Source organism: Pipra filicauda, unplaced genomic scaffold (assembly GCF_003945595.2).
Source record: "Pipra filicauda isolate LSUMZ 115617 unplaced genomic scaffold, ASM394559v2 scaffold104_size2351352_pilon, whole genome shotgun sequence".
NCBI lineage: Eukaryota > Metazoa > Chordata > Aves > Passeriformes > Pipridae > Pipra > Pipra filicauda.
Genome location: NW_024103485.1, coordinates 2,202,827 through 2,223,404, shown reverse-complemented (window position 1 = coordinate 2,223,404; position 20,578 = coordinate 2,202,827). Strand labels below are relative to the sequence as shown.

The following is a 20,578-nucleotide window of genomic DNA, read 5'->3' as shown; positions in this document are numbered from 1 at the left end:
TCTTCTGGAAAAAGAAAACAATTTCACCCTATAAATTGCTGTGCGTCTCACTCCATTTACTGTGTTACAAAGTCTTAACATTTCAAAACACACGTTTCAATACATCAGTTCACTGGACTGAAATAGGTAAAAAAGCTAAAACCAGAGAACAGTTTAGTATCCAAATATTTTACAGAATTAATTCAAGCCATGTCAAAGGTGGGGGAGGCACAACAGGGTAACATATAAGCTGCGTTTTTTAATCAGTGTAATATCTGGTCTTTAGGTTAAATAGAAATGGTTGACTTTTTCTATCTAAAAATTCAAAGAATTAAAGCACAAAAATTTGACTCCAATTAAAAAAAAACAAGCAGAAAAAAAAATCATAATCAAGTCAAAGGAGAACTCTGGATGGCAAACACATTTCTTGAAAAAGGTTTTATTAATGACCGCTTTCTAAAGCTTTCTATATCTACAAAGAAAAGGATGGGTTAAAATAAGTATATATCAATAAAAGGATGTGCCTTTTCATAGGACATGAAGGGTATCTACAGCAGCTGCTTAGAAATTCTTTATATTATATCTGTCCTGTAAATACTGCATTGCGTTGGCATTATTTTTACGATACATAAAAAAAAAAAAACTTACATCATTCACGTCCCTTTTCAGACAACAACGCAATTTTATCTTCATATTTTTCACCTTTCAAATTAATGCCCATGATAGTTACATATTTCTTCTTCATCTTAAGGTGGGCCACACAAACTTATTATGCTATTTAGCCAGGCACCACTCAAATTTAACGCCCTAATGCCTTTAAGTGATGCAAAATGTGTTTGCACCCGAACTATCATCAGCTCACTGTAACAGTGCACATCCCCAGGACTGCTTCTAGCCTGCCTTTTCTTTTTAAAGCCAGTTTTAGGCTGTGTCTCATCAATAAAGCTGATGCCCAGCACAAGCCCACACAACTGCAGCAGCAAAAGAGGGCTGGGAGCTCGGAGCAGTTCCCCCACTGGTACAACCTCTCCCCAACTGAGGTCTGAGCCATTTCAGATCTAATCAACCTCCCACCATCTCGAGTGACGCACGCACGGATAAGCTAAAAGGATTTTCAGCACTTCCTTCAAGTTCATCTGAGGCAATTTTAGAGCACGTTCCTCCCTCTAATTCCACCTCCTTATGAATTATTCCAAAAGACAGAGCTGAGCTTTCACAACTGAGTAGTCTGTCTGGATAACCTTTCAGACTAAAGCATGCTGTGAATTGGAAGAGAATCTGCCTTTCTCACAGCATTTTAAGATCCACGTTTGCCCAGAACACTAGAATGAGATTTAAATACAGTAACAGCTAAACCACCTGCAAATCTCCACTTGCAGCTGCTGCTCAGTTGCACATCAAGTTCAGGAGTAATCATTTGGAAAAAATTTCTAATACAGGCCACAGATATTTATAACAATCATCAGTCTCGTCGAACAGTATGAAATAAGTTTCGAGCATACAAAATCATCTTTTATTTATGGAAAGAGACAGAGTTCCAGACTTTGAATCATGTTAAGATTAAACTGCAGCTGAGGACATGTCAGTCAGCATTCCTTCCTTGGACTGCAGTTCATCTTGCATTAGTCTGCCAATTCAAAAACTATCCCTTCTCATTTCGTCCCATCTCTTCTTTCCTTCAGCTGAGTCTCTACCTTTTACGTGCCCACATCTCTCAGTTTGGTTAACAAAACCTGAGGTTACACAGCTTTTTGAAATTCTGACCCCTATACTCCAACTCCCTACTTTTTCTCTGGAAAAAGGATGTCTTTCCTATCCGAATACAATTGAAATTCACAAAATAGGATATGGAAACAGGACTAAAGGCCAGTTCCCCACCTGGTACTTGCCTCCTTCTAGCAATTCACTGACATCCTGCTGTAAGTTTATTAAAAGAAAAAAAATGGGTACAAGAAGACATTTATTCAAGATTGTATCCTTTAAACTGGGGAAAAACAAGGAAATAAACACGAATTTCAGATCAGCATCTTTAAATATTCAATTACGGTCAAAATATTCCTTGTGATAAATTAGCACTGTCACTCACAACTAAGGAAATGCCATCTGAACTGCTTTCTTATTTAGAAGGCAGAACCACATTTTCCTGCAACACACACAGCAAGCCTTTCAGTTTGTGAGCTACAACTACCAACACTGCTTTTTAAAAGTTAATTTACTAACAGCAATGGACAAATTAACAATATAAAATACTCACTATTACTTGTTTCTGATTAAATGCCTACAGCAATAAGAGGAAACCAGAAATTTTCTGAAGGGTTAGATTTTTCAGACACATAGGTAAACAAATAGAATGCATAATATGTATACTTACAGTACTATGAAATACAACACTGTGGCCTTTTCCTAAACTTTCTATATGTGCTGAGAGATTAAAGCAGATGGCTCGATGTCTTATAGCATCCAGTGTTTGTGCATCGAAGAAGTCATGAGGTCTTGCTGGAAAAAAAGGAAGAGAGATCCTCAGTGTTCAACACATTCAAAGCACACAAACCAGAATCAAGCATGTAAACAAGTCTGAAGTGTCATTAGTAAATCATTTATCATTATGGCAGCGGCACTACCTTGTCAGAGAGTTGCAAACATCAACTGAGAGGAAGAAATTACTCCAAGAAAAGCACAATTCAGGTTTGGTCAAAACACACTCCCTGTGGATCAAACAGCTGTTTTGAAAAATGTAACTGTACTCGGCTTGTTTCATTTTGGTTTCAATAATGCTGAATAATCAGGTGAAAAACTCCCCACTACTACACATTTCTTTCCATGTACAAAGTGTCATTCCGTGTTCTTTGACAATCAGTAAACATTTTCTAGCCAAGAAGAACCAACTGCATCCCACACCACACTTCAATTTATAATGAGTAAAGCACAATTAACAGCCATACAATATTTTTACAACTAGTCTATAACCAGTAGAAACTAATAAGGACCTTTTCCTTTTAGAAAAGGACTTCTATAGTTAAGTTTGTCTCGAACACTGAAAAGAATTTTGATCTGGAGTGTAAAGAAGGTCTATCAACTCTACACTAAAAGTATTTTAACTAAAAAATAATTGCTACTGGGCACATATTTGCAAAGTGTTAAAAATAATTTGCAAAAAAAAAATTAAAATGTACCATACAATACAGTAATAAAGTTACATTAGTAGCATTCCCATTTTTAAGCCTTGAGACTAGTAGTTGCTAAATAACACACTGAAATTAAAACTACAAAAAGAGGAGTTGATATTACATTATCAAAAATGTATTACCCTGAAATGTGCACAGTGATTCAAAGTTCTGCTGCCTTAATTTAAAACAACTTCTATATTCATCTATCCATTATTTCAAAATGAACTACAAATTCCACTTAAAGCTAGCATTTGCATTAGTCCCACTCGTGGGACTAATTGTTGTTAAGCATTCATCTGTACATTATGTTCTGTCCCTACTCCATCTCAGTTGGATACTGCCAATTAGGCAATCATCTCACTGAAATGTTTTCTCACTCTAAGTGGTAATGTAGAACTGCAGCTCATGCTGCAGGTGGTCAGTGATGCAAGCATATAAATATTTTATAAATAAATATGAGGGAGGAAGGAAGGGAAGATGGAAAGAAGCTAAAAAAATAAAAAACAACCAAATTTTTTCTTTTCGTTTCATACAACAAATTTCTTCAGGATTTACCACATTCAACAGATGCAGAAGAAAGGGCACAATTTTTCCAAGGCACTTGAATAGTTTTATTTACCCCTTATATTGCTCCTTACTGAACGTTAGTGCTGTATCTTATATATATATATCTTTAATCTGAAAATAATTTTGAGGGAACAGATTTAAGTATCTCCCTTCCTGCCAATCCTGCTTGACTTACTTAAGTCAAATAAATTAACATCATCATACCAGGAACCTCCTAAATGAAAATGCAAGCATTATGTAACTAAGGTAGTTTTACTGTAAATTGTATGAACAGTAACTTTCCTTATCTCTCTTATATTCCTCCAGAGAACTGTATTACTCTTTTTATTAACCATAGTGTCACCTTTGCTAATGGAAAAGCAAGTGACAGTCCTGTATTCTTCAAGGTAGCTTCAGAATAGCAACACTGTGACCTATTTTAGATACACACTTTCAATATATTTGGTTCTATACCTCCAAATATCACCAGACAACACAGATCAGGGAACAGGTACAAGGTTATCCAGGTGAGAAAGCAATCTACTGACTGTAATCCTGAATTATTCTAAAAAAAAAATCAAAATTCCTAAGACAAATCACATCTCTACAGCACCACTAATGTATCCAGCTATAAGGGCGTCTCCAGTAAAACATACTTTTATCACAGAAGTGCTAATTTCCAAACTTATAAGAACATGTATTGTTTACAGACAGGACAAAAGAAATGCAAAAGAGTTTAAGAATGGCAAGATGCTAAAAAAAAAAAAAAAGTAAATCAAGTAACAGTAAGAATTCTCTTTATGGAACATATTTTCATCACATATAGCCACAGTAAAGTCTCCTTTTCTATTTATACATTGTCTCACAGAAGAGTGTTAACCTTCATATATAAACCAGAGGAAGCAAATGTATAAATCTGCTGTATTTAAACTATTAAGAATTTAAACATGAGGATGCTTCAATAGCAGCATATACTGGCAACTGATGGCCAATAAATATTTAGATAGCTGCTTACACCTTGTAAAAATCCAGGGTCTAATCAGATCATGAGGAGGTAGAAAGAACACGCTGACAGCATTTCTTCAGGACACAAATTGTTCTGTGGTGAAAAACCGCAATTTTCTCTCAATGATTATCTCCAAGTGATTGTAAAAGACTGTGCACTATCAAATGCACAGTCCTGGCATTAACTTCTTGCAACCCAACCTGCAGAGAACCTGTACTTACGTTAAACACCTCTGCTTTTAGGCACTTAAAAATATCTAAATATAAATCCATGTTCTTAGCTTTATATACTTCAGACTGAAAATACTCAATGCTGTTATTGTGTTACTTTGACTTCTTAGATAAGGGTGTCTGCTTTCCCTCATTCTTCTTGTAGAGACAGAACACACAAACCTGCACACTTCATTCTTGAACTAAAACTAAGAAACAAAAGGACGAGCAAAACTTCATCAGCCCTTTGTCTCATTCACCTCATCAACAATAATCCACACGAAGTTTTAAAGAAAAGCTGCCAATACTTTGCATTTTCAGAAAATGCCATCAACTTTGGATACATTTCTGGGTCACATACCCTCTGGAGAAATACATTACAGCAGTCAGTTCCCAACTGAGTTAGAGATGATTTCTGCCTTAAGGCAAAAGTCTACAGCCAGCATTGCATTTGTCTCCAGAGGCAGGAAGACAAGAAATTGCTCAAGCAGCTGTCATTTTTCTTCCTGTGCAACACTTGATCGAGAAAGCAGATCATTCAAATACTACAGTCCAGTCTTTAACAATCCCTACTAATATTTACTACTTCCATTTTTTGCCATAGATTCATTCAAGAATTCTGCACTAAGTTCTTATTACAACTACAGTATCTTAGCAGGTAATTTGAAGCTTTAATTACAAAGCTCCGATTTGAAACCTGTAAGTCGATAATGTTCATCAAGTACTAATAAAATGCCAACCTGAAAAACTACTTCTGCATATATTGGGGGGGGAAACAGAATTAAGATGCTTTAAATCAGCCACCTAACAAAATCAATACAGAGAAACAAGCCTAGATGCAACTCGAGAACCTCTGAAAGTGAAAATTTTGAAGTGACCAGTCTTAGATGTATATTTGATTTGAGTAACACAGTCAACAAATCACAATATTCCTTTAGGAACCTGTAACTGTCCCAAGTAGAGGTCTCTCTCATTACACATAAGATGTAAAAAGTGAGCCCATAATCCTTCACTGACCAGCCTTCCCTTCTTGAACCTTCTCATTTACACAGATTGTTAGAGTGAAAGGGAAAGCCTTTTAAAAACAGATTCTGAAAAGAACAGAAACAGTTTGTTAATTTCTTTGGATGTTAAATCAAAATTAGAGGAATTCTTGAAGTCTGTGCTTCTGAGATGTGTTTCACAATCCAATTTGCTCATATATATTTTAAGAATACCCAAGCATTCCCCCTTCAAAAAAAAAAGAAATTCAAAAGAGAAGTTAATAGTGACTCAGGAAATAAACTTTTCAGAACTCTAGGTGACACTAACTTTCCAGGACAGGCTTCTCTGCATTTAAGGCAGAAACATGACCACTGCTTCATAAGTTTCAGTTCCTTAAGACACAGGTGAGGTATTAAGATAAGAATAAATCCCAATCATGTGATAAAGAGTATCACTTAAGACCACTAGTATGTGTATCCATTGTTGCAGTACCACTTGAATAACTGGTAACTGTGTTTCTTCCCAGGAAGAGAAAGATGAATACAGTTAAGTGTTCTGCCACAGAAAAGCTCTGGCAAAGTAACACTGTGGACAGCATGAGATTTAACAGGTGCATAAAAAAAGGTATCTTGTGCTACTCTCCAATACTGTAAGATGGACTTTGCACCACAAGTAAAAAGTTTTTTCTTCAGCTGTTGACATAGCAGCAGAAAAAAAATCTAAATGTTTTTTACATCTCTAAGATGCAGGTGTCATAGTAACAGTTCAAAATCAGTTTGGTACTGGAGAGTTGCATCCAAAGCAATTATAAAACAAAGTGAAGTATTTTAACAGTTGCCTAGTCTTTCCTAACCATTCTTATACATTAGAACCTCTATATAAATGTGACATTGTTATTAGTCTAATACTAGGACAACTAAGGAATCAAACATCTAGATCTAAATGGACTAGAAAAGGTACTGGTTAAGTGATTACTACTTGCTATAGGTAACAGTTCTCACTTTAAATGACAAATTACACCACTCAGCACATTGGTTCATATAAAATTAATGAATATCAACTGTGTGGAGACAGATTAAAAAAACATAGCAAGTCAATTCTGCCCAAAATTAGATCTTGGTTATGCTCATAAAACTGTCATTAACATAATGAAATGTTGTGCTCAAAGAAGAGCTTATATAACATGCATTTATCTCTAATTTATATGAATCTGCAATCTCTGTCTGCAATACTGAACTTCAGATCTCATCAACACTAAACAGAACATTTTCCAACAGTAATAGTCAGTAAACAGAGAGTGACTCTGAAATGAAAAGGCTTTTTCAACTGTGAACTCCAACTGTTTCTCACAGGAAACTCTGATCTTTTCTCCTGAACGTGAAGATATTTACCCTGAAAAGGAACACAAACAGAATCTGGAACTGTTTTCTTCTCACCACAAGGAATGCCAATCCTACCACACCCGCATATGCAGAGAAAACACCACACTGGAGAGGAACTTCCAATCCCAGACGACACTTTCAAGAACTTCTGCGAAATACTTACGTAGTGATCGTCGTCTCTTGTTCTTTAATTTCCTTCTTTTATTCATTCCAGCTTTAGATGGAGATTCCTCTTTGGCCTTTGGCTGGCTGGCAACTTTTGAAGAGTTCTGCTGGCTGAAGTGTGTGGGCACGTGACGGGCAAGTCCTCCCTGAGATGCAAAGCTGGCATTGCACCCACCAACTACACACTAGTGAGAAAAAAAAACCAGGAAACTGCATCAGGTGCTTGTGCACAGGAGTTTGACAGATCTCTGTTTGACTTTTCTGGCTCAACTTTCAACATATTAAAGGGAAGATAAATTCTTATTGACCATGCAATTCTTAAAAACAAAAAACAAACATATTCTGAAGCAAATTTGTTTGAAGTTTTTAACTCCCAGTAATTATTCCACGGTATATTTTTCCATGCTATATCATATTCTGAAATATTGTATAGCATAAAACCAATCTCAAACAATGCACTGGCAAACTCTTTGTACAGAAAATAAATGCTTCTGAAGACCTTTGCTTTTCATAAGCCAGCATTCCCCTTATCTTTCAAAATACTACATTTGAACATCCTCCTTTCTTGTGACAAGGCAGAAGTAAAAAAAACCATCCCTACCCACATTAAATTGGAAACAGCTCAATGCTCTTTGTAAATGCTACACGAAGTCAATGAACAGCTGGCTTACACTTCTGTCTAAAACTTAAACTTCAGAGATTTAAAGTAGTACTAACAATTATTTATAAATTTATTTGGGGATTCTACTATTACTTCAGAAGCATTTAAGAAAGTTCTTATTTAAAGAGAATGTCCTCTCTTTCTCAAACAGAAAAATAAGGAAAGATCCACCAATAATTAAGCAAAACCACAGAAACTAGAAGATAGCTGCAACTAAGCTAGTACTGGCTACAGTTATTAATGGTATTTTTGTAAGGATTTAGTTTATATTTACAATTATTTCATTTGCAAAATAAGTATTCAAATTATACCGTTGGAGAGGGAGGGACAAACCTTTTTTTCTTGTGCTCTGAGCTTACAGGGGTAATAGCAAAGTGATTTTAAGATACACATTCCATCACTGGCTGCCATTAATTGTGTATCCATATGACTGATTTTCCTTCTGATCCAAACAACAGCAGTGGGGTAAATGACTTGATCAGCCACTAGCAAAAAACCTATCACCACTCCAAACCATTGGAAAGTTCTCCTCCTTCCACATCTGTTCTGCTCCTCCCCTCCCTTCCCTTCTTTCGCAGCTCTTTCACCTGTGTGTCCCTTCTCTAGCACTTCCCTGCACAGCAAACTGATGAGGCAGCTCCAACGGGAATTTGGGAATAAGTTATGCTGCAAATATGAACATACATAGTGCTAAGTCATCTCTGAAGACTAAGGACAAATCTGCAAGATTACAGTAACCTGCCCCAGTCCTGCACATTTGATTGAGAGACAAGAAAATGGCTGTAAAACTCCACATGTCCCATTTTTTGTCCCTAAAACCCCACTGTGTTGGTTTCCAACAAAATTCTGGCTGCAGAATTGAAAAGTCTTTTCTGCCTCAACCTAGAAAATGGTTCTCCATAATAATCATAAAACACAGTATCCATGAAAAGAAAGAACTGTGCTGTCCCCAGAAACTTAATACTTGCCACAGGACTAAAAATATGAACATAGATTGCAAGACAGTAAAGGACTTTTTTATTTTAAAGGGAAAAATACTTAGAAGGAAAGTTTTCTATACCTTTTTACCTTGCCCTATAATTTCCCATGATCAAACAACACTAATATTGTCTACTTATATTGCAGTGACTTACAATGTAAGAAATCCCAGTACATCCATGAAATTCAGAACACTCTGGAGCCTGATCTCATTTACACTACAGTAACCTCAACACAATTCTCATCACTTCAAAATTAATGCTGAAGATTTAAATTTACACTTATAGAATCATAGGATGGCTTGGGTTGGAAGGGACCCAACCCCTCTACTGTGGGTAAGGACATCATCTACTAGATTTGGTTGCTAAACTCCATCCAACCTGACCTTGAACCTGAACCACTTATTTGTATTAAAGGTGACTGAACTCATAGTCAACAGATACCTGTAAAATGCATGTGTGCATTAGTCTAAGAAATCTTTTGTTCTCTAGTTTTTATGTCCCTGGAATAACTGTTTTGCCCATAAAAGCAGCTTCATGAAACTAAACTCAGCCACTAAATCTAAATTTAGGATTAACTTTCACTAATGTGCTCCTGCCTTCAGATTCCAGGTCTTTCTGATCATACAAACATTTTCAGAAAAAAAAGAAAAATTGGGTCAAAAAAACCCCATACCCTGAAGTTCAGTCACACTGAGATATTAAAATATCAGCTTTACCAATGCCTGCTAGAGGTCAAAAATAACCTAAAGTCTTGGTACAGTGCATGCATTACTATACTCCATGTTTATTAAAGTACAGTATCAAAAGGTAGTACCTTCTGGAAAAAAGCACAAACTTTGTGTCAGGTCCATTTCTAAAACTTTTTAAAACACAACTGAACTTCTTGTCAGATGGGAAACATTGTTTTATGACAAACTGCAGTTTGAGTCATGATGTCACAACTTGCCTTTTTTCTAGTCATGTACAAAGAAAATAATCACAGATACTCTACATGGGTTATCTACAGAAGCTACCACTTACTTTTCTTGCTCTACCCAAATTTTACTTCCAAAATACCCAAACCAACATCCTTAAATCCTCAATATCTGCAACTTGCAACTAGAAATTATCTTTTTCCAGACAGCCTATTAATAGTCTACAACTACAAGACAAATATTTGCAGAAATGATTACATACAGATACTGCGTACTTTGAGACTACCTGACCATGTCATCAAATAATCAACAGCTGACAGATCAAAGATGACACAGAATGCCTTTGCAGTAGACAGGAAATAGTAGAAGAGGAGGAAAAAAAAAAATCTTACCTGCTTTTTTCTTTTTTTTCTCTAAAATAATATATCCAGCAATCCGTTACTAATGGGTAAAGTCTCTTCTCTCCAAAGATAAAGGAGCAGTTCAGGCTGTCACTTCAGGATCTCTGGACGGTAAGTCACACCAAATCAGCTTCCCACCAGATAATTATACAGCTCTAGAGGGCTTCTAATAAACCAAACTCAACTATTATGCACAACTTTAAACCAAATCTTTTCATTTTTCCCCCAAAACCTAAATTTCAAAATTTCACAGTCGATTTGAAATACGACAGATTGGGTCCGGATTGGAGGATATGTTACTTCAAGAGAAAATAAGTAAACACATAAGAAGTTTAATTTCTCCAGTGTACCCATACCCACCATTATTAATGGGCAGTAATGACCAGTGACTTTAACAAACAGGATGTAAAAAAGTCTAGCAATACAGGATTTTGTTCTAAATTCAAAATAACCAAATCTCCTACTTGGACCATTCAATGTGTAATTTTTCTAGTAAATCTAACAGCAATAGTTTAGACATCTGGATAAACTTTCTTATTGTCTCAACATCTGAGTGTTCAGGCAAAATGCCTTTACATTTTATATCTGCATCTGCAATGCTCTAATGGATGGAAGATATTCTGCCAAGAGAGTAACAGACATGAATTTCCAATGAGGACTGAAGATGCTCGGCTGTGTTTTCTACATTTCAGCAACTGTTGCTCTATTAAGTCATATCAAACACAGTCACCCCTTAATGAATTCCAGAAGTTACAGGTGGAAGAATGAGCACCAAACTTCATTTTTATTATTACTTTCTTCCCCCCTTTTAAGCAAAGGATGAAAGCCTCCAATGAAGCTGTGCTCTGCCATTTAATGTCACTGAAAGCAATTACCCCACGTGAGCAAACCTTGCATGACTGCTCTTAAACATGAAGAGCATATCCACTGGAATCCATATGTGAAAGCAGCTGGCAGCTTACCCACATGCAGCCTTGCAGAATCACAAACACATTTAGGTTGGGAAAGACTCTTAAGGTCATCGAGTCCAACCATAATGCTAACCAATATGGAATTATTTTGCATAAAATCTCCACTGTTTTGTGCTCATCTCCCATTTGTCCTTTCACTGTGCCTAACACCTTGTATTCGGTCACCTAGGTTAGGTTTTAAGGCTTTATTTGATGTGTCTTAAAGTAACTTTCAATGCTGAGTAATACTTCCATGAAGTATTTTTCCCCCTGAGTCCCAAAAACCATGCTGGAAAATGCAGGTTGTCACAACTCCTTAACTATTCAAATACTTATTATTTGTAACAGCGAAGTTTAGGACAAATAAGAGAAAATTTCTTCATTCACTGTTTCTCTGTTTGCCAGTCACTGGCATCAGTTTTCCAACTCAGATTATTCCTGTAAATCCACCTGTCTACATGGTCTGAAAGCCTGAAAGTCAAATTGCTGAACCCTCAACAGGACCACATGCTGATGATACTCCACAACATTCCACCAGCTTCTAAAAAGCTGCAAAATATTACGTAATAAGAAGTCTAAAAAAGAATAAGGTTGAGGTTTTCCTCTCTTAACTCTGTTTGTAAATCATAAACAAAAATGAACATACTGGAGGTCTCTGGAGGGAATACTCACATTAAATTAATGTCTATAATGACAAAAAAAATATTTAAGAAAAAAAGAAAAAAAAAAGAAAAAAGCTGGCTAAAATCACACTGTAATAAGCAAAGAGAAAATTTCTTGCAGTACAAGACCAATGAAGTTCAGGTATTTAGAGGAGCAGCATAACTTCAAAAATACTTAACAGTGGCCCAAAGAAGGCTGGTAAGTTCTCAATCAGAAACACATTCTGTGAGACAAGTTTGCTTGTCTGTTGCTCTTAACAAGAAAAACAAATCTAGGAAGTGGTTCTTAAGAAAATTAGGATTAAAAAGCACATGCTTTGTAGAAATCACATTTGACTACATCCTGAGAGCTAACTGCAATGTTAAGTCTCTCTCATTTAATGGACACTTTTTCTTTGGTGGAAGGACTGATGGGTGCCCTAGGAAAAGAACTTTATCAGTAACAAAACTTAGTAATGATGGTCTTAAAAAAATAGGCAAAAAGCCCATCCACTTGTTCTACATGAAACCCAAGACCATCAGCATTAAAAACTTAGAAAAAAATCGGAGGGAACAAACAGAAAAGCAATATGGCAACTAAAGGGGACGTGAGGTCCTAAATTCTGCCTAAAGATCCAGGGTACCTTTATTTTCTTTTCCCTTTAGTTCAGCAGATGACTCAAGAGATGAGCTGGACATACACTACTAGGATATTGCCCCACATAAAAATGGAGCTAGAATAACAAAGGTCTCAAATTTTACCTTTTCTGTGACACAGGTACTGCAAAACTGATGCTGAGGGGGATATACTAAACCACAGAAACAGAAAAAACCAGGATAAATTTCTGAAAATGTGAAACCTTTTGCCTTTGCAATTTAGAAGTGGGTTTATTTCTGTGACAAATGAACTCCACAGTCACCAGGTTTATAGGAATGCGTGGCAAGGGCATGTAAAGCCACAAGGGCATTTTAAGATGAAAGTGCTGCAGCTTGTTTACAGCTGAATGGAGCCAAAGGACAACACCATGTGGATCACAAAATTAGATAATTAAACTCAAAGTGTGCAACTACACAAAATGAGTCCGCTTGCAAGCAAAGGAGTGACAGGACAGGGATATATCCTTCAACAGATTAGGTCTACTGCCAAGGAGAGTGTTATGTCTCAGACAGTCCCCAATTGCTTTTCATCTTAAGAAAAGACTTTTGTCTCTTATTTTCATTAGAAATATAAGAATATATCAACCTGTCATATATTTATTATTCTCTTCTGGTCATTACATGATTATAGCGTACTTTTACCTTTACAAAATTAAATTTTCCATGTTATTAGTTGTCACTTTCCTAGCTAATATTCTGTACTTTTCTTTAAAACATCCTGAACATCAGGTCTTCAGATAAGAGCATCTAACTGTACTATCACCATCACTGCCTTTTACAGCTTTCCTCACAAATCCCAACATTCATTTATTTATTTTTTTAAACCAAACACTGAACAACTAGGTATTTTCTCCAAGTTTTCTAAAATGACACAGTACTTCCTTTTTATGCCAGGACTCAAGTATATTCTAATGAGGCAACTGAAGTTTCATTTGCAATTTAGGTTTTGGGAGATATTTTGTCTGCAATAATCATCAAGAACAAGAGGTCCTCAAACCAACTATTACTTGAAAAAATTTGGCTTCCCCTAAAAAGGTGAGTAATTAAGATTTGTGAGAACAGCTAAATGCAAACGGAAACATTTGCTCCATTTTTGATTGACTGCCACAAAACAATTAATAAAGGCTGTTCTTGGACTGATCAAGATTAATATCCGACACTTTGAGTGTTTTTTTGTATCAGAGAATAGATTTCAAAAGATAGTAAAAGAAAGAAGCAAGTGAGGAAAGGGGGCTTGTTAATTAATAGGTTGCCATCACAGACACTTACGTACTTGGCTACCTCATGTGAGCCCTGAAGCCTGTACTCAGCATAAGTGACAGGGGAACAAAAGATGTTACAAAATTCTACTGAGACCACAATTATCCTCCATTCAAAGCTCCCAGGAACAGATTGAGAAATACAGGGATAAAAAGAGGGACTCAAGACAACAGTAGGAAAAAAACCGCTGAAGTGACACACACTGAGCCACCATGATTAACTGCTGCAAGCCTGTTCTGTTCTCTCCCTTACTATGACCAGAAAGCACAGAAAATCAGCTGGTGAAACAACAGATATTATTAGAAGTAATTACTGTAAATTTTAGGGCTCTAGCTGCAACCAGCCTACCCAAAAACTAGGGTACCAACTTTGCCAGGTAACCTTGACAGAAAAAGTATTCCTGGTGTTTCTGAGCTACGCCCACTTCTTCAACCCAACATCTTTAAAATTGAGTTTCTTTGATCTAGACCAAATAACAATACAAATTAACCTATCAAAAGACTTTCATTCAAGACCAAAGCTTGCCATTACACTTTAAGGTATCTAAAATATTTAATCCCAAAAATGAGAAAACCTGAGGCTTCCCCTGGTAACTGGTGGTTGCTTTTTCTTTTTTTTCATTCCAGGATTAGCACTTAAGATTAGTTCCTGTAACAGCCATATCTGCAAACTTTCAGGGGTCTAAGAGCCTTGTGCTATGCTTCCAAGAGCATGCTAATCTCACTCCTTTGAACAAAGGGTATAACCACCTCAAAACCAATTTTCCTATTGTTATTCACTCTCTGGGTCAGAAATTTTCAGACTCAGCTACGTAGTTCAGCATGGAAAAAAAGTCTGACCTTTGTTAAAAAAAAGAAAACCTTTTTCATGTGCAATGAAATGCACTATTTTCACTTTCTAGGTTTTGAGTTTAGTTTTGTTTTCTGTCATAACTACCGTTAAAAGCTATACAGAACAAGTAACTTCTGGAAGACACCACTGTAACAGAAAAGTATTTTTAGTAATAGAGCTGCCTTAAAATAGAATTTTAAAAAACGCAGAAGATATTACCTGAGAGAAAAGAGAGGAAAGGAAGTGGAGAAACAACGACTAAAAGTTCATGGACTGGGGGTGGGGGAGAAGAAGGCAAAAAAAATGCTATCTAAACTTAAAAAAAACAAACCTAGTTCATTTTCATATCCTACATGGAAGGAGAACTTCAGTCTGAAGTAGTGTGGGTGGGACTTACCATCAAGTGATCCAGGATTGACAGCTATGAACTGCCCCAACTGTATCCATAAGAGGATGAAGCAACTCATTAATAACGGATTGGTGGATATGGGAATGAGAAACACTACTATACCTAGAATTGCAGGTACAGGTTAGGGGGAGAAAGAAAGAGAAAGTTAGAAAATACTATGCAGGAAATACAGTCAGCTCAACGGCCCTGCATTCCTGACTTCCTTCTTATTTTCAGAGAAGTTCACCATAAATAATCACTGACAGCATTTCAACTGAATTTAACAAAACCAGCTCTTACTCAAACACAGAATGGGCACCATCAGCCATGATCCAAAGTTTAATGTGGAAGTATGATACAAAACATCTCAGAGTGTAAGCAGCTCAACTGAAAAATGCACAAACCCCCTGAACTTAAGCACTATTCAGTTTTACACTCCCCTGCCATTTATAGATTAAAAGAAACAGGGATAGAGAAGCAATAACAGCATCTTCACCTGTTTCCAGGAAAGAACGAGACCTTTGGGCACTACTATTGCAAAGAGGAAGGCTCAGCTCATTGGATGCTTTTTAAGAAATCCTCCTGTGATGGTATTTTTCAATGACATATTGCATCAGGAAAATTAAATGGAATTTCTCTTAAAACAAGAGATGTTGTATCTCACAGTGAACCTTACCTTGAAAGGTTTGTCCCCACTGTGTGTCAGCATATGCCTCTGCAACCAGCTTTGACTTGTTGAAGGTGTATTATATACTTTGCAACCTTTCCACAAGCAAACAAACACCTAATAGAGTAAAAACGTGGTAAGTTTAGGAAAGTCAAAGAAAATAGTAAATAAAAAGACAGATTAGCAAAAAAGCCTGTTTTCACCACATTTCACAATACATCAAAGGATTTTGAGCAATAACCATTTCTTTTCAACATACTTCTCATATCTCACCAGAGAAAAATAATTACAACCACAAGTATTCCATAAAAACAGGTCACTGGAATAAAATATCAAAACACAGATGCTCCTGAAGATAAACACAACTGAAGCCACAGGATCTGCTGCGAAGAGTTTGTGTTTGCATTCAGTCTCTGTGTCCACCAGATACTGAGTCAAAACATTTTTAAATGAAAAGTCTACAGTTTTTGGGTAGTAGATACAGAAATAAAATTATTTACTCTTATAAACAACTAATAATTTCATTCTTTAAGCATGAAAACGTAAAAACTCTTAATTGCAATACAGTTCTTTATATACCAGAGTTGAGTTTTGTATTATGGAATAACAGATACCTCTAGTTAGGACCTTATATTCAATTCCTGATGAACAAAGTTACCATTTTTCATAGGATTCAAAATGTATGGGTGTTTTGTGATTCCAATGTACAGAGCAGTCACATGCACAATAGTGCATTAACAGGAGCAGAACTTACTCATGTTGCTTTTCTTTCTCCTCTCATTGTGTTTATCTATAACTGAGGGAATAAAAACGCTCAGTGAACTTGCCTTTTATTAGAATTTCCTCAACAGGTCTGTGTGTGAAGGGAGGTAAAGCCCTAATTTGTCACAGCAAAATACAGTCCCCAGAAACAGCACTGTCCACAATACACGTTTTCAGAACTGCAGGAAACTAATTGGATTTGAGTTTCTTGTTCTCGTTCGGAGAATAAAAACCTTCAATCTTCAAAAGATTGTATTTTCAAAACAAAAGAGCAGCCACAGGAGTGCTACGTACTTGCTGTATAATAGATAGATGGCCCAGCTTTACTAATACAAAGCTGGAAAACTCTGAATGTCTGTATGATTGAGCCAGACCTACTGACACAAGGCCCAGTCCCCTAAAGCTTTGATGGCTGCCACTCCTCAGTTCTGAGATTCCCCCAAAACAACAGAATTGGAATTTCCAAGATCCCTGCCTCTGCAACAGCTCCAGAACTGTCCCAATATTTCCATCAGCAACTGCAGGGCACTTGGCAAAGGTGTGAAGTTAGAGACTGTGGAAATGCAATCCCTCCAAAATACAAGGACTTGGTTTTACAACCACCCACCAGAAGTTCAGACAAGGCTTATTGGAAACTCCTGTCAAAAGGCTGAATCCAGCCCTTTTTTTTTTTTGGGAAAAAAAAAATCTTTTGGAAGTAAAACTATTCTGTCAAAAAGTTTTCATGGATGAACCTAATTTGGACTGGAGTCATTACCTCAGTATTAGCTAGAAAATATACATTTTACCATTCAAGGATGTTTATCACACTCCTTTCTGTTCTCAAATTCCTAATCCCCCCCTTTCTTTAAATTTAGAGTCACTGCAGTTAAGTAATACCTGAAATCCAACCAAAGCCACGAGAATACAATTTCTAACACACTTTAACACCTCACCGGCAGGTGGCAGACAAATCCCTGAAAAGAAACCACCAGGACCCATCCCTCTTCCACAGCACCCAGTTGGAACTTTTCAAAAAATAAACCATCTCCAGTAGGAGGATTAAAAAGTGTGAACTGAATGCAACAGTTATTAGACACTTCCTGCTTCCAACAGCCTCCTCTTTCAAAAAGACAAACACTGGCTAACCTTTTCTGTACCAAATTACCCACAAATCTTGTTACATGGAATGTGACCAGAAACACAATACACCCAAAAAAATCCCTCAAAAAAATCAAACCAAAACCTGCAAAATCTTCTAGTCCCTTTTCAAGAAACGTAAAGGGGTCATGGATGGGAAAACAAAGGTTCCCAGAGATGCAGCTACATGAAAGCCCACAGGATACCAATATATCTCATCCATTTAATGGTTTCATCCAAAATTCACATAAGACTTTTATAAACCTACAAACAGAACTCAGACATCATCTCATGAGTGCCTAAAAAGCCAATTCTGCTTAGAGCTTGAATTGAAAAAAGCCATCAAATATGAAGCTGAAAAGTTCAAACGTATCAAAAATCATTAGCTAAATACAACCAGAGTCCTGGCTGTCAGTGACACTTTTACAAGCAAATTATTTAAAGTAATGCAAATTACCATTTTATTTAAGTTTCTTATTCACTCAAGATAAAGTGGTGTAACAGCCTAACGTTTTCCTTCTGGAGAAGTGACAGGACAAAAAGTCAAAAGACAATGACTATTCTAGTTTAAGAACTAATATTGTCTCCCTCAAAAATTGAAGAGCTGCCACATATGGCACTTAAAGCAGGCAGATTGCTTGTGTTTGATGTAAAGGTAGTTTACATGATATATTCCAGGCATCAAAGGTAATTTGGGAGGTTGGGGAGGGGCAGGTAGTTAAGCACACAGTTGAAATTAAATTACTCTACTGGAAGATGTTTTGAAACATTAAAATTGAGACCAATTATCATTTGACCAGGGATTAGAATGAAACTTAGATGTTTATATATGCACCTCAATTTAAAAAAAAAAAACTAGATGTAATTATACTGAAGGTAAACTTGCCATCAATATTACGCACAGGGCTGTTTTGGTAAGGCTTTGCACTCTTGAGTCAGTCTTATGTCTTCCCTATTATACATTCTGGATGTGTTTTACCTCTAGTGAGACTCCATTTGTAACAGTAATTAAGATGTGACTTCACCTGAGTTCACAGGCAGCAACACGTACACTAATAGTTTTAAGAAAGTATAAGCACTTAAAGACACACCAGCAGCCTCAGGATGCTGAGAAGTTAACACACTATCAAAAACCTGACAGTCTCAAATAATTTATTCAAAAGAACTTACTATATCCTTAAAGTTAGGCATTCAGCTAAAAACATGAATAACAAATCAAGGAGAACAGCTGAATGCCAAATACAAGACTGAACAAGGCCCAGCCTTAGTTGCCACTAGTCAGAAAGTGGTATATTGAAACACAAAATTTGCTACCGTCATTCAAGAGCAAAACACTGGGAAACAAGAAAGAGGGAAAAGAAACACCAACCCCTCCTCGCTGCCCATCCACGTGTATGGAGCGAATGTGATCGGCCAGGTCCGGGCTGGAGCTGAAGCAGGCGTGGCAGTGATCCCAACAACAGTTATAGGCAATGCTTTTGGCAGAGGAGGCAGGAACTCCTTGGCCGTTCATCATCACCGGGGTGGAACGCCCGCTGGAAATTGTGCTGTCCACGTCCATGATAGTGCTGCTTATACTGCAGGACAAAACAAGAGCAAAAGGGAACCCAAGTTGGTATTTGTTGCACGTTAACAGAACAAATAAAAACTGTATCTCTTTTGTTTCGGATATATTTAGACAGGTTGAAAAAAAAAGCTTAAACAAACTTACTATTTATGTACAGTTAGGAAACAGCTACTATCATTTGACAGTGTAACTTCTGTACACTGGGAACAAAAGGGAGGGATGGAAACTTCTCCCCTTCACTGACTCGTCAGAAAATTAGCTCTTAGCTGATTAACAAAGTAATTTTTAAGCTACATCCGTTATATTTATTTCCCAGGAGAGAAGAAAAGGAAAAAGACCAGCATCCCCCACCAGCACTAGACGCTTAAAAAGAAGACAAAACTCAAGTTTTACAGGTTTAAGGTACTCCCACATTGTCCCGGCATAGTGTCTTTCACATGCATTGCCTAAACTAATGCTTTTTGTTTCGAGGTTTTTTTAAACTTTCCAGAGAAGTCAGAGGCAGCAGAGGGAATCCGTGGCCAGCAGGGGTCATTTTCATCAGCCCTCCAGCTCTCTACCTCGGCAGATACAGAGAAAACATCAAGGGATCAGAACAAGGTTGCAGAGAGTGTGCTCTTTCCACATATATAAGAAAAAAAAGCATGGAGACAAAATGTTCTTCCTCATTAAATAGCTACTGGTACACCTTTTTTTTTATCTTGGTAACCTGCTCACTGCCTTTTACTTTTAGGACCTTTATGTTTTGTCTTCTGCAAAGCCACAGCATTACAGAGCAGCTCATCTCTGGCAGGACCTCAAAAGACCAGGTGGTCAAATCTCCTTAAACAGCAGCAAGTGAGATCAGATCGCTTGTGCTCTTGTCCAGCGGAGTTGTTAATGGGTGTTTTCAAAGGCTGGAATTTCTGCTCCCTTTCTGAACAATTTTCTCGATGTCTGACTAACCTTGCTGCGCGGGAGGGAGAAAATTTCCCAGCATCTCATCAGAATTTCCAGTGTTGTAACTTCTGTCTGTGGCCTCTCATCCTTGGCAGCTGCAGGGTTGAGATGACTCTGCCTCCTCCACTGTTAAACCTCCCTACCAGACCACTGAACACAGCAACAACCCTGCCCTCCTTTATCCTAAAACTAAAGAAACCCACTGTCTCAGCCTCTCCATGTATTGCATTTGCTTCAGCATCCAAACCACCTTGGAGACTCTCCAGTATGTGAGTAACTGGGATAAGTCCCAGTAATCCACAGTCTTAATGGTGCCAAGTAGAGTTAAAAATCACTTCTCTTGACTATATACATACACTTTTGCTAATACAGCCCATTATGCAGCAGTAATTTTTGCATAAAT

General features: G+C 37.0%; 1 protein-coding gene across 3 annotated transcripts in view; it reads right to left on the bottom strand.

Moving 5' to 3' along the window:
* AEBP2 (AE binding protein 2) overlaps window positions 1–20,578 on the bottom strand; it is a 45,903-nt gene that overhangs the window by 8,063 nt on the left and 17,262 nt on the right. For all 3 annotated transcript variants that reach the window (XM_027747483.2, XM_027747485.2, XM_027747484.2), the window contains exons 2-5: window positions 19,039–19,246; window positions 15,798–15,905; window positions 7,437–7,623; window positions 2,351–2,475 (exon numbers count right to left, since the gene is read on the bottom strand). In XM_027747483.2, coding sequence (XP_027603284.1) covers window positions 2,351–2,475; window positions 7,437–7,623; window positions 15,798–15,905; window positions 19,039–19,246 — 628 coding nt within the window. The remainder of the gene's footprint in view (window positions 1–2,350; window positions 2,476–7,436; window positions 7,624–15,797; window positions 15,906–19,038; window positions 19,247–20,578) is intronic.